General features: G+C 40.0%; 1 protein-coding gene across 2 annotated transcripts in view; it reads left to right on the top strand.

Annotated features, from left to right (window-relative positions):
• The window catches only part of LOC132659934 (uncharacterized), a 47572-nt gene extending 34475 nt beyond the window's left edge, over positions 1-13097 (top strand). The window contains exons 1-4 of one of the 2 annotated variants that reach the window (XR_009600998.1): positions 7213-7783; positions 8758-8962; positions 11478-11581; positions 12522-13097. Coding sequence is in view for 1 of the 2 variants with exons in the window: in XM_060416901.1 (XP_060272884.1) it covers positions 12522-12765 (244 nt within the window). In the remaining variant the exon portion in view is untranslated. Of the gene's footprint in view, positions 1-7212; positions 7784-8757; positions 8963-11477; positions 11582-12521 lie in introns of those variants that run through there. The other variant, XM_060416901.1, reaches the window with a different exon arrangement.
• Positions 13098-14345: the final 1248 nt, after the last annotated feature.

The following is a 14345-nucleotide window of genomic DNA, read 5'->3' as shown; positions in this document are numbered from 1 at the left end:
TTTAAGTAGCTCATATAAGTGAAATCATCAATAGTTGATTATTTTGTGTGTGACTGGCTTATTTCATCTACCATACTGTGTTCAGACTTCATCTGTGTTATAGCATGTGTGAATTTCCTTCATTTTTAAGGCTGTATAATACTCCATTGTACATACATACTACATTTTGTTTATCCATCCTTCTGTTGATAGACACTTGGGTGAGTTACTTCTAACTTTTTGCCATTGAAAATAGTACTGCTATGAATGTGGGTGTACAAATATCTTTTTGAGACCTTACTTTCAATTATTTTGGGTATATACCCAAAACTGGAATTGGTCGATTATAAGGAATTAATAATTATTTTTAATCCCTTCAGAATTTTTTAAAAAATGTATTGCTTGGCTCTCCTGGAGCATTTTTGTTTGCTTGTTTGTTTTTTTTTTTTTAGATCTCACTTAGACAAGATACCAGAGAAGGCAATGGTGACCCACTCCAGTATTCTTGCCTGGAGAATCCCATGGATGGAGGAGCCTGGTGGGGTGCAGTCCATAAGGTCTCAAAGAGTCAGACATGACTGAGCAGCTTCACTTTCACTTTTCACTTTCATGCTTTGGAGAAGGAAACGGCAACCCACTCCAGTGTACTTGCCTGGAGAATCCCAGGGACAGAGGGGCCTGGTGGGCTGCCGTCTCTGGGGTCGCACAGAGTCAGACATGACTGAAGCAACTTAGCAGCAGCAGCAGGGAAGGTATAAAATTTCAGGTCTGGATAAATTTAGCTGAGTTTGTAATCTCCCTTATCAAATCTGATATTTGTTGATGGCTAGTGCCAATTTTTGGAAAGCCTGTCTTGGAATAGTAAGAGCTGCTGCTGCTACTGCTAAGTCACTTCAGTTGTGTCCGACTCTGTGTGACCCCATAGATGGCAGCCCACCAGGCTCCCCCGTCCCTGGGATTCTCCAGGCAAGAACACTGGAGTGGGTTGCCATTTCCATCTCCAATGCATGAAAGTGAAAAGTGAAAGGGAAGTCGCTCAGTCATGTCCGACTCTTAGCGACCCCATGGACTGCAGCCTACCAGGCTTCTCCATCCGTGAAATTTTCTAGGCAAGAGTACTGGAGTGGGGTGCCATCGCCTTCTCCGATAGTAAGAGCACCAGATGCCAATTATGTATTGAAAAGTATTAAAGATACTAGATACCTATTGGTAAAACACCAATGAAGATATATATTTTTGTATCCTTTTGTATAGGATTTCTCCTTTCCTCACAATGAGTAGTCCATATTCTAGTAGTGTTGGGCCATGCAAATAGCATGTCAACGTGACTATGCTAAACATCATGTTGCTCTCGGAGTTTAAAAGATGAATACTGATTTAGTCTCAGTGTCACTTGAGGGCTCCTCCTTACCCTGTCAAATCTGACAAACATCAACAGCTGTCACTGTCTCTCTTGTTTTCTCGCCTGACTACTAAAGGCTAGTAGTGCAAGGCTGATGCCATGTCATTAAGAGTCAATTCTCTAAAACAATGTAATTTAAGTACTCAGGTAATAACAAGGAACCTTTATCTACAGTGGAGTTCTTATGACTTTTTCCTTTCTAAAATATCAACTTATAGCATCAGACTTTCTTTATATCAGACATTCTATGAAATTGCTTTACATAAGGCTCGTATATGTGAAAGATGTAAGCTATTGTCATTTCATTCCTCTGAAATATGAATCTTTTAACTATATTCCATGTCTGTTTAGTATTTCACTTAAATGTAATGTACCCCTTTTATAAGCAGTGAATCATCAGGATGTCACGGGACTGTCAACAACCTTAGTTCAGTTAATGTTCAGCATGTTATACAGTGTGCTGTGGTTGTTGTTTATTGCTAAGTCGTATCTGACTCTTTTGCAACCCCATGGACTGTAGCCCATCAGGCTCCTCTATCCATGGTATTTCTCAGACAAGAATACAGGTTCCTCTGTCCCTGGGACTCTCCAGGCAAGAACACTGGAGTGGGTTGCCATTTCCTCTCCAGGGGATCTTCCCAACCCAGGGATCGAACCTGTGTCTTCTGCATTGGCAGGTGGATTCTTTACCACTGAGCCACCTGGGAAGCTCCTCAGGCAGTGTTCTAGGTGCTGGTATATGCTGGTGAGCAAAGTTTAAACATTGCCACTCCCATAAGGATCTTATACTTTTAGAGGACAGTGTTTACGTTCTAAAACCTGTTTCTCAACCTTCTTCACCTTAGTAAGCGCATCACTGCCATCTAACCAGCTGCTGAAGCCAGAAATCTAGGACTTCTCTTTGGTTTTCCTCTCTCAACCCTCCAGATCCCTTCTCTGCTACCTCCAAAATAGATCGTGGCTACATCTGCTTCTCTTAACTCGACTGCCATTATCTGAACCCAAGCCTCTGCTATTTCTAGTCTGGATTCCTACAATCACCTCAGTAACCCCCTAACTGGTCTTTCTAGTTCTATTGTTGTGTTGCCATCTCTCCAGGAACTAGTGATCTATTCAGAACCTTCCAAGGGTTTCTCATTTCACTTGTAATAAAATTAAAACCCCTGTAAAGCTCGGCATGATAGGTCCCTGCCTTTTCCTCTGCAGAGATCTCCTGCCCCTCCCCTCTCTGCTCACTGCCTAGTCACACTGGCAATCTGGCAGTCCTTTCCTTGCATAGCAATGGCAAGCTCTTCTCAGCCGCGCACCTTTCACATACGCTCTTCCCTCTGCCAGGGATGCTCTTACCCTATTTGGCATCACTTTACATCCTCAACATTTAACCTTATAGGTTTTCTCTTCAGGGAGGAATTCCCTGAAAATGCTGGATAGGTCTCTCCATTAATGTGTGTGTGTGGGGGGGGGGGGGGGAAGAGTGTAGAGATCAGTTTAATTGAAGTGAACGATATTGGGCCAAAGTAAACTAAAGTCAGGGTCTTGGACTGGGTGAAGAACAGGATGAAGAACTAATTTTTGCTGAATATTTATCACATCTAGAATGACCAAAGGAACTGGGAGAGAGGCAGGGGTCAGGAAAGCCAATTAGGAAAATGTTGACGTATTCTAGGAGTACAGATAAGGGCCAAAACCGGGGCTGAGGAAGAAGTGATGTAGAATATTGTCCCCCAAAGATGTCTGTGTCCTAATGCCCAGAGCCTGTGAATACGCTCTCTTACATGGTAAAAGGGACTTTGCAGATGTGGCTGCATGCGTGCATGCTAAGTCACTTCAGTTGTGTCCAACTCTTTGCGATCCCATGGACTGTAGCCTGCCAGGCTCCTCTGTCCATGGGATTTCCCAGAAAAGAATACTGGAGTGCGTTGCTATTTCCTCCTCCAGGGTATACTCCCGGCCTAAGGATTGAACCTGTGTCTCATATCTCCTGCCTTGGCAGGCAGGTTCTTTACCACTTCTACCACTGGAGAAGCCCCCCAGAGGTGATTGAGAATCTTGAAATGGAAAATTATCCTAGACTATCTGGATATTTCTAGTGTAATGACAAAGGTCTTTACAAGAGAGAGGCAGGATGGTCAATGTTAGGAGCACTTCGTGTTACAATGGAAATAAAGATTGGAGTGATGTAGACACCAGCTCAGGAATGTGAGCAGCTTCTAGAAACTGCAAGAGGTTAGAAACAGATTCTCCTCTGGAGCGTCTAGAAGGAATCAGCCTTGCCAAAATCTTGATTTTATCCCTGTATGAGAGAATAAATTTGTATTGTTTTAAGTCACTAAGTAGCTAGCAATTTGTTATAAAAAAGGGGCTCAAATAAATAGAAGCAATAGGAAATTAATACATGGAGGAAGAGATGGATATGAAAGACATTATAAAGAAAAATCGTTTCTGATGAATGACTAGATGAGAGAAGTTCTGAGAATCAAAGTAATTCCAAGATACTGAGTCTACATTATGGTGGCATTAATTTCTGGGGGAAAACATGAGTCAATTATATATGTTTTGCCAGTGGTCCAGGGAGGGTATGTCAAATCAAGCTTACCTTATATGAGGGTTTGATTTGGGGGCTTCAGGAAGGGGCCCTTAGGAGGAGAATGCAGCCCCCACATTGCCCAGTGATGCTGATATCCTTTAGATCTGTTATAGTAGTTAGAGATGAACTCACCTCATGTAACATTCCCTTCTGGGAGAGAATAGCCAAATATTGTTACATATTACATGTATTATTATTACATATTAGTATGAATGAGCTTAGAAGGTTCTTAGTTTTGGTAAATGGTTGAGTTAAAGAGTCCATGAACAATCTAGACATCTTTTGTGAGTTATTATTAAATCTTATGTGAGTATATGCACCAATTTTGTGGAGACAGCATATAAGTTTCATCAGATTCTCAAAAGGATAGAAGATCAAAAAAGAAAATTGAGAATTATGCATTAATGGTATGTGGTATAAGAGGGCAGAAGGGGATAGGCAAAGAGGAAGAGGAAACAGAAAGGGCAACATCTCAGAAATAGACTCATAGACACTGAAAAAAAAATTATGGTTACCAAACACAAAAAAAAACCCTAATAGCCAAAGCAATCTTTTTTTTAAATTAATTAATTTTTAATTGAAGGATAATTGCTTTACAGAATTTTGTTGTTTTCTGTCAAACCTCAACTTGAATCAGCCATAGGTATATATATATTCCCTCCCTTTTGAACCTCCCTCCCATCTCCCTCCCCATCCCACCCCTCTAGATTGACACAGAGCCCGTTTGAGTTTCCTGAGACACACAGCACGTTCCCATTGGCTATCTATTTTACATATGGCAATGTAAGTTTCCACGCTACTCTCTTTATACATCTCACCCGCTCCTCCCTTCTCCCCATGTCCATAAGTCTGTTCTCTGTCTGTTTCTGCATTGCTTCCCTATAAATAAATTCTTCCGTACCATTTTTCTAAGTTTCTTATACAGCCAAAGCAATCTTGAGAAAGAAAAATGGAGCTGGAAGAATCCACCTTTCTGACTTGAGACTATACTGCAAAGCTACAGTCATCAAGACAGTATACTACTGGCACAAAAGTAGAAATATAGCCAACGGAACAAAATAGAAAGCCTGGAGATAAACCCTCGCACCTTGTCTTTGAAAAGGAAGCAAAAATATACATCGGAGAAAAGACAGCCTCTTCAATAAGTGCTGCTGGGAAAACTGGGCAGTTACATGTAAAAGAATGAAACTAGAACACCTCCTAACACCACACATAAAAATAAACTCAAAATGGATTAAAGGCTTAAATGTAAGGCCAGAAATCAAAAAGCTCCTAGAGGAAAACATAGATAGCACACTCCTTGACATAATTCTCAATGACCCACCTCCTAGAATAATGGAAATAAAACCAACAACAACACAAAAAGAAAAAATAAATGCAACTTAGTTAGAAGCTTTCACGCAGCAAAGGAATTATAAACAAGGTGAGAAGACAACCCTCATAATGAGAGAAAATAAGAACAAATGAAACAACAAAGGATTAATTTCCAAATTATACAAGCAGCTTATGCAGCTCAACACCAGAAAAATAAACAACTCTATGAAATGGTGGCGGAAGACCTAAAAACATATTTCTCCAAAGAAGACATACAGATGGCTAGTAAGCACATGAAAAGATGCTCAATATCACTCATTATTAGAGAAATGCAAATCAAAACTACAATCAGGTATCACCTTAGACTGGTCAGAATGGCCATCATCAAAAAAATCTACAAACAATAAATTCTGGAGAGAGTGTGGAGAAAAGGGAACCTTCTTGCATTGTTGGTGGGAATATAAACTGATACAGCCACTATGGAGAAAAGTATGGAAATTCCTTAAAAAACTAGGACTAAAACTACTATATGATCCAACAATCCCAATTCTGGGCATATACCTTGAGAAAACCGTAATTGAAAGAGACACATATATCCCAGTGTTCACTGCAGCATTACTTACAATAGCTAGGACATGGAAGCAACCTAGATGTCCATTGACAGATGAATGGGTAAAGAGGTTGTGATACAAGCATACAGTGAAATATTATTCGTCCATAGAGGGGAAAGTATTTGAGTCAGTTCTAATGAGGTAGATGAAACTAGAGCCTATTATACAGAATGAAATAAGTCAGAGAAAAACAAATATTGTATATTAACACATATATATGGAATCTAGAAAGATGGTTCTGAAAAACCTATTTTCAGGGCAGCAGTGGAGATGCAGACATAGAGAACAGACTTGTGAACACTTTGGGGGAAGGAGGTGGAGGGACAAATTGAAAGAGTAACATTGAAACATATACATTACTACATGTAAAATAAATAGCTGTGTGATGCAGGGAGCCCAACCTGGTGATCTCTGACAAAATAGAGGGGTGGGATGGGGTGGGAGGTGGGAGGGAGGTTCAAGGGGGAGGGGACAAATGTATACCTATGCCTGATTAACATAGGGCAGAAACTGACACGATATTGTAAAGCAATTATACTCCAATTAAAAATAAAAACTTATGGGTACCAAAGATAGCAGGGATAATGAGAGAAAAATTAGGAGTTTAGGATGAACATATATACATTATTATGTATAATAGATAAACAACAAGGATCTACTGTATAGCACAGGGAAAAATACTCAATATCTTATAATACCCTATAGGGAAAAGACCTTTGCTGACAAAGGTCAGTCTAGTCAAAGCTATGGTTTTTCCAGTAGTCACGTATGGATGTGAGAGTTGGAACAGAAAGAAAGCTGAGCACTGAGGAATTGATGCTTTTGAACTGTGGTGTTGGAGAAGACTCTTGAGAGTCCCTGGAACTGTGAAGCAATCAAACCAGTCAATCTTAAAGGAAATCAGTCCTGAATATTCATTGGAAGGACTGATGCTGAAGCAGACGCTCCAATACTTTGGCCACCTGATGTGAAGAACTGACTAACTGGAAAAGACCCCGATGCTGGGAAAGATTGAAGGCAGGAGAAGGGGATGACAAGATGAGATGGTTGGATGGCATCACCGACTCAATGGACATGAGTTCAAGCAGGCTCTGGGAGTTGGTAATGGACAGGGAGGTTGCAGAGTTGGGCATGACTGAGTGACTGAACTGAACTGAAGGGAAAAGAATCTGAAAAAGAATATATATAGGTATATACATATATAGGTATTACTTTTGTAGCACAAACTGGATGGGTTAAAACAGCAGAAATGTATTATCTCATGATTTTGGAGGCTGAAGCTCAAAGTCACGGTTTTGCAATTGGTTTCTCCTGGAAGCTCTGATGGAGAATGTTTTCTCTATGTCTTTTCCCTCACTTTTGGTGGTTGCTTGGCATTCCTTGACTTGGTCACTCCAGTTTCTTATTTTTTGTTTTGTTTTGTTTTTTTTTTTTTCTTTTTCACTCCAGTTTCTATCTCCGTCTTCGCATGATGCTTTACCTGTGTGTTTCTGTGTGTTCACATGGCCTTCTTATAAGGATACCAGTTGTTGGATTTAGGGCCTTCCTAATCCAATATAACCTCATCTTAATGGACTCTATTCCAAATATGTTCACATTCTGAAGTTTTTATGTAGACATGAATTTTGGAGGGAAATATTTAATCCATGACACCCTCCAGCCCATTTACCCTCAGAAATATCAGTACATTTCATCAGAACATAGTGCTAATAAGGCCCTGGGTATATGTTTCATTTCAGGTACTGGACAGGTCAGTTTAATTGGTTCTAGCCTGACAGTTATATATTTACCTTGAAACTTTATCCGAGTAATTAAAAAGGCAAGGACTTGGATGGAATGGTACAAATCTACCCCTAAAGGCTATGACAGTGAATGCCTACCTGATGGTTGGTAAGTAAGAACACTTTTTTCAGTAATACATGGGACACACTGGTACGTGTAACAAGGCGGTTGATGGCAAACGTGATTAGACCATAATGGATGCTAGAAATCATTATACTAAGGTTTCTTTTTTTTTAGAAAGGGACAATAAATACCTCCTCCAGCTACCATTATATTGCTGGATGACACAAATTCTGACACTTTGCTTTTTAGTTTGCTATGAAACTCGGTGAACCATCCACCCATTGTTACTAGCTTGTGTGTGTGCACGGAACATGAAAATGATTAACAACAGTTTGAATTTGTACAGAACTTCCTTTCTGGAATCTTTTATTTTTGGCAGATATATGGAAGGATTGGTGGAATCATATGATCTCAGACAGAATTTCAGCAAAAGATCAGCCACTTCAGTCATACATTTTTATGCATGTAGCTAATTTTTGGTATGAGTATTTAGAAACAGCGAAGCTGATTTTTAGATGTGCACCACAGGGCTTTTTACTTTACTAGAATATTTTTTTTTTGTTCTAGTTGAGACTTAAAGTGGCTTACAAAATTAGTACCGTAAAGAAAAATGTAAACCAAAACAAACCAAAACAAAACAACCTCATTACTGGTAAGTGGACAGAGGCCACTTAGATACTGTATAGGTACTTAGCTGGTGTTATCCTTTGTTAGAGATATATTGGCAATACGTTACAAGAACTTAAAGAGACTGTGTTCTGCCTAACTTAGCAATTGGACTTTCAGGAACTTATCTTCGGGAAATAATCAAGACTGAGGGCAGGTATTTTGCTGTGTTCATCACGTGTAGTTCTGTTGCACTGTTGTTTATAGCGCCAAAGGATTGAAAAGAATTTAAACATGCAACAAGTGGGAAGCTGATTAACTTATAGTATATTTTGTGGATATTTGCATTGTTTAAAATGATGTAGAATAGTATTTGAATCTATTGAAGACGTTTAATATATTGTTAAATCCAGAAAAGGCTTCCCAGTTGGACTGGTGGTAAAGAATCTGCCTGCCAGTGCAGAAGACACCAGAAATGCAGGTTCCATCCCTGTGTCAGGAAGATCCTTTGGAGAAAGAAATGGCACCTTTTCCAGTATTTTTGCCTGGAGAATCCCATGGACAGAGGAGCCTGGTGGGCTACAGTCCATAGCGTTGCAAAGAGTTAGACCCGACTGAGTGAGTAACACCTTTCGCTGCATGCTTGGTTGTGTCTAATGGCACACAAATTCAGAAAGCATGGTGTATACATATAGGATGAAAACAAAATGCCAAAGGCCAATAGAAAGTTATATACCAGTTAATGCATTCCCCTTTATATAAGGGGATAGCCATAAGGCTTGGAGAAGGCAATGGCACCCCACTCCAGCACTCTTGCCTGGAAAATCCCATGGACGGAGGAGCCTGGTGGGCTGCAGTCCATGGGGTTGCTAGGAGTTGGACACGACTGAGCGACTTCCCTTTCACTTTTCACTTTAATGCATTGGAGAAGGAAATGGCAACCCACTCCAGTGTTCTTGCCTGGAGAATCCCAGGGACGAGAGAGCCTGGTGGGCTGCCATCTATGGGGTCGCACAGAGTTGGACACGACTGAAGCGACTTAGCAGCAGCAGCAGCAGCATAAAACTTGGAAAAACAAACAACCCTGTTTTATTTTTTTACAGACTTATATTAAGTAAATTATATTAGGTTATAGTATACATCAACTTTATAGATATAACTGCCTTGATTACTTATTTCTTCTGGAGTATGCTAAAAGTATATGTTTATTTAGTAAAAATGAGAGGGAGAAATCAGGCAACCCACTGCAGATGCCTGTGCTAGGATTAAGTATTGTATTAATGAATCACACTCACTGTAACATGAACTAGGCAATTGTTCCAAGGTTCTATTTCATGCAATCTTCAGGGACAAACCAAAGCTCACCCTAAAGGCTTTTGTAGGAAATGCTCAACCATCAAATCTTGTTAATGTTAATTAATTTCCACCTATATGACAGTAGTGAGTTTTTTATATCTAAGGTGATTGTGTCTCATCCAAATGGCTTGATAAGAACAAATGCAAACATAAATTATGAATAGTTTCAAGAAAAACAAAGGATTAGTCATAATGACTGTAGGATCTTTGTAGTCAGGAAGGATGCTTCTTGTCCTCTACGTATAGAAGACTTTCAATAAATACTTAAGGATTATTTTATTGATGGCAATATTGATTTACCATATCTTTCTTCCAAATTATTTTTTCACATTAATAAATTAATGTGATGTATTACAGGACAGTTTTCAATAAGCCTAGATAATTTCATTTCAGTTCAGTCACTCAGTATGTGTGACTCTCTGCCAACCCATGGACTGCAGCACACCAGGCTTCCCTGTCCATCACCAACTTCTGGAGTTTCCTTAAACTCATGTCCATTGAGTTGATGATGACATCCAACCATCTCATCCTCTGTCATCCCCTTCTCCTCCTGCCTTCAATCTTTCCCATCATGAAGGTCTTTTCCAGTGAGTAAGTTCTTCACATCAGGTGGCCAAAGTATTGAAGCATCTGCTTCAGCATCAGTCCTTCCAATGAATATTCAGGACTGGTTGGATCACTTTGCAGTTCAAGGGACTCTCAAGAGTCTTCTCCAACACCACGGTTCAAAAGCATCAATTCATCAGCACTCAGCTTTCTTTATATTCCAACTCTCACATCCATACATGAATACTGGAAAAAACATAGCTTTAACTAGGTGGACCTTTGTCAGAGAAGTAATGACTCTGTTTTTTAATAAGCTGTCTAGGTTTGTCATAGCTTTTCTTCCAAGAAGCAAGCATCTTTTAATTTCATGGCTGCAGTCACCATCTGCAGTGATTTCGAAGTCCAAGAAAATAGAGTCTGCCACTCTTTTTATTGTTTCCCCGTCTATTTGCCGTGAAGTGATGGGACCAGATGCCATGATCTTCATTTTTTGAAGTTTTAAGCCAACGTTCTCACTCTCCTCTTTGATTTTCATCAAGAGGCTTTTTAGTTCCTTTTTGCTTTCTGCCATAAGGGTGCTGTCACCTGCATATCTGAGGTTATTGATATTTCTCCCAGCAATCTTGATTCCAGCTGGTGCTTCATCCAGCTTGGCATTTCGCATGATGTACTCTGCATATAAGTTAAATAAGCAGGTGACAAAGAATAGCCTTGATGTACTCCTTTCCCAATTTTGAATCAGTCCATTTGTTCCATGTCTGGTTCTAACTGTTGCTTCTGACCTGCATACAGATTTCTCAGTAGGTGGGTAAGGTGGTCTGGTATCCCCATCTCTTTAAGAATTTTTCAGTTTGTTGTGATCCAGACAGTCAAAGGCTTTGGCATAGTTAGTAAAGCAGAAGTAGATGTTTTCCTGGAATCCTCTTGGTTTTTCAATGATCCAACAGATGTTGGCAATTTGATCTCTGGTTCCTCTGGCTTTTCTAAATACAGCTTGTACATCTGGAAGTTCTAGGTTCACATACTGTTGAAGCCTAACTTGGAGAATTTTGAGCATTACTTTGCTAGCATGTGAGATGAGTGCAATTGTGCGGTAGTTTGAACGTTCTTTGGAAACATTGCCTTTCTTTGGGATTGGAATGAAAACTGAACTTTTCCAGTCCTGTGGCCACTGCTGAGTTTTCCAAATTTGCTGGCTTATTGAGTGCAGCGCTTTCACATTATCTTTTAGGATCTGAAATAGGTCAGCTGGAATTCCATCACCTCCAGTAGCTTATTTGTAGTGATGCTTCCTAAAGCTCACTTGACTTCGCATTCCAGGATGTCTGGCTCTAGGTAAGTGATCACACCATTGTGGTTATCTGGGTCATAAAGATCTTTTTTTTGCATAGTTCTTCTATGTATACTTGCTACCTCTTCTTAATATCTCCTGCTTCTGTTAGGTCTATACCATTTCTGTCCTTTATTGTACCCATCTTTGCATGAAATGTTCTCTTGGTATCTCTGATTTTCTTTAAGAGATCTCCAGTCTTTCCCATGCTATTGTTTTCCCCTATTTCTTTGCATTGATCACTGAGGAAGGCTTTCTTATCTCTTCTTGCTATTCTTTGGAACTCTGCATTCAAATGGGTATATCTTTCCTTTTCTCCTTTGCCTTTTGCTCCTCTTCTTTTGTCAGCTATTTGTAAGGGCTCTTCAGACAACCATCCTGGGAATATATAGCTGTCTTTGATAAACTCTATTAAACAACCAAAAAAATATGAGAACTGTTTTACAACCAATTTTTCCGTTGAGTATTGACTGACAAAATGTGTAATTTGTTGGGGGCTCTGTGGTACCAAGAAACACTATTGTGATTGTGTACTTTTATAGGGTGCATATCCATTACCTGCTAAATAATCATTGCTTTCCCTTTCTAGAGATGAAGACACCTGTTCCTCAAAAATATGCCTGTAGGACAGAATGTTGTGGATGGCCTGGTTTCCCCCGCCCCACCGCCCTTTTTTTTGGTTCTGGCCACACAGTACGGCTTGTGGGATCTTTGTTTCCTGACCAGGGGTAGAACCTGGGTCACCACAGTGAAAGCTGCCCAGTCCTAACCACTGGACAGCCAGGAAACTCCGTTTCCCCACGTGTTTAATCTGACTTACCAGAAGTTTGCCTCTGTCAAAATTTTACCAAGTGAAAGTCTGTCTGCAGTGCAAGTAAACACAGAGAACAATAATTATTAAACAGTATTCCTACTGCACTAAAATTTCTTTCAATTCAAAAATAGGCATATGCATTCAAGAAGTTGTGAAGAACGGAACAAATTGATGTCTGTTCAGGCGGAGGTGCAGCAGGCTTGGGAATGGCCCCTGCCACTGGAGATTCCTTATATGATGCTCAGAGCTTCAGCTGGACCACGTGATCCCGTCTGCCTGTCAAAGGTTATTTTAGACTTTATTCCACTATTTATTTATTTGTTTGATTATTCATTTTTGGTGTTCCAACAATTTTTTGGGGAGCTTCCCTTGTGACTCAGCTGGTAAAGAATCTGCCTGCAATGCGGGAGACCTGGGTTCAATCCCTGGGTTGGGAAGATCCCTTGGAGAAGGGAAAGGCTACTCACTCCAGTATTCTGGCCTGGAAAATTCCATGGACTGTATAGGACATAGTCCATAGTCACAAAGACTCGGACACAACTGAGCGACTTTCACTCCACTCACAACAATTTTAATATAAACTTTCCAAACACACAAAAAAGTTGGCAGTAATGCATGGTGAACACCCATCTACCTACCATGTTAATCTATACTTAACATTTCTGCTGTACGTGATTTATCACATATCTATCCATCCCTTCATTCATCTGTCAGTCCATCTTTTAAAATAAAAACATTTTCAGAATAAGTTGCCAACATCAGATATTTCCTCCTAAATACTTCAGCATACATAGCATTACCTGGAGCTCAATTCTGTTTACAGTTCTTGTTGGGCTTAAATCTTTTTAACATGAATGTTTTTCTTTTGGAAAATTTCTCATGATTAGTGACTGTCTAGTTCTTATTATGACTATTTGGTTAATGTTTGCCTCCCCCTCCAAGGCTATAGGGACTGTTCTGTTTTGATGCTCAGTGTAGAGTATATCTGGTAGAGAACATGTGAAAGTCAGAAAAAAATGGATGGAAGACAGAGCTACAGAAATAGAAAGAAAAAGTAAACCATGGTACCTCTTCAAGCCAGTTTAAATATCTGCTCTTAGGACTGTTGTTGCTGGGGTCATTTAAAGCCATTTTGGTAGATGGAGCAGGACATGCTTATTGAGGAAACTACTATTTTACATTGGTTCAGTTAAGAAATTAAAATGGAGTGTGTACAGTCACTGATTATTCTATAAGAGTAAGTTCCCAGGGTTCTGGATGTTTATTTGGTAAGGACGTTTATAGTACCTCAGTTTGTAATTCTGACTTCTATCCCAACTCCATACTTGAGCCTCAGGTAACCAACTGTTTTTTCAAGATAAAATTTCATATGAAAAGCCATGAGCCAGAGATATTGACCTAAATGCTAACTGACTACAAACCTCATATACAGGACATGTAAACAGACTCTTATTCTTTCCTTCTCGACCATGGGGAAACCTCCTTCCTACAGTGATTTCTTTTTGCTATTCCTCCAATTCTTTCTGGTGATACCATCACTGAATTGGGATTATGTCTTTGTAAGAGACCTGGACTTTTGTGAAACCGCCACATCTCTGGAGCATAAGGGAATTGTGTTAACCTTGTCCCTGGCGTTTCTAAAGGTATCCAGTGTGATTCAAACGTCAAAGGTGGGAATCATTTTCATAGATGACAGTTAGCTACCTGGTAACTGCGATCTTGCTTTCTTGCCTTGTCACAGCAGCGTTTGACAACTTGCCGTATGTCAGTGACAGCTTATATGCCAGCCGGCAGTGCCCCATCCCCAGGATGTATTATTCCCCAAAACTTCTTTTCTGCTTGGTCAATCTAGTTAATTCTCAAAGATAACTGCAGACCTGACCTGATTTGAATGTCCTTGGGAAGAATCTGGCCTCACAGGACCTTCCCAGTTCAAATGGCAGGTTACAGAAATT

Source organism: Ovis aries, chromosome 6, assembly GCF_016772045.2.
Source record: "Ovis aries strain OAR_USU_Benz2616 breed Rambouillet chromosome 6, ARS-UI_Ramb_v3.0, whole genome shotgun sequence".
Lineage (NCBI taxonomy): Eukaryota > Metazoa > Chordata > Mammalia > Artiodactyla > Bovidae > Ovis > Ovis aries.
Note: the sequence above shows the minus strand (reverse complement) of the source record. Positions and strands in the feature narration are given on the sequence as shown.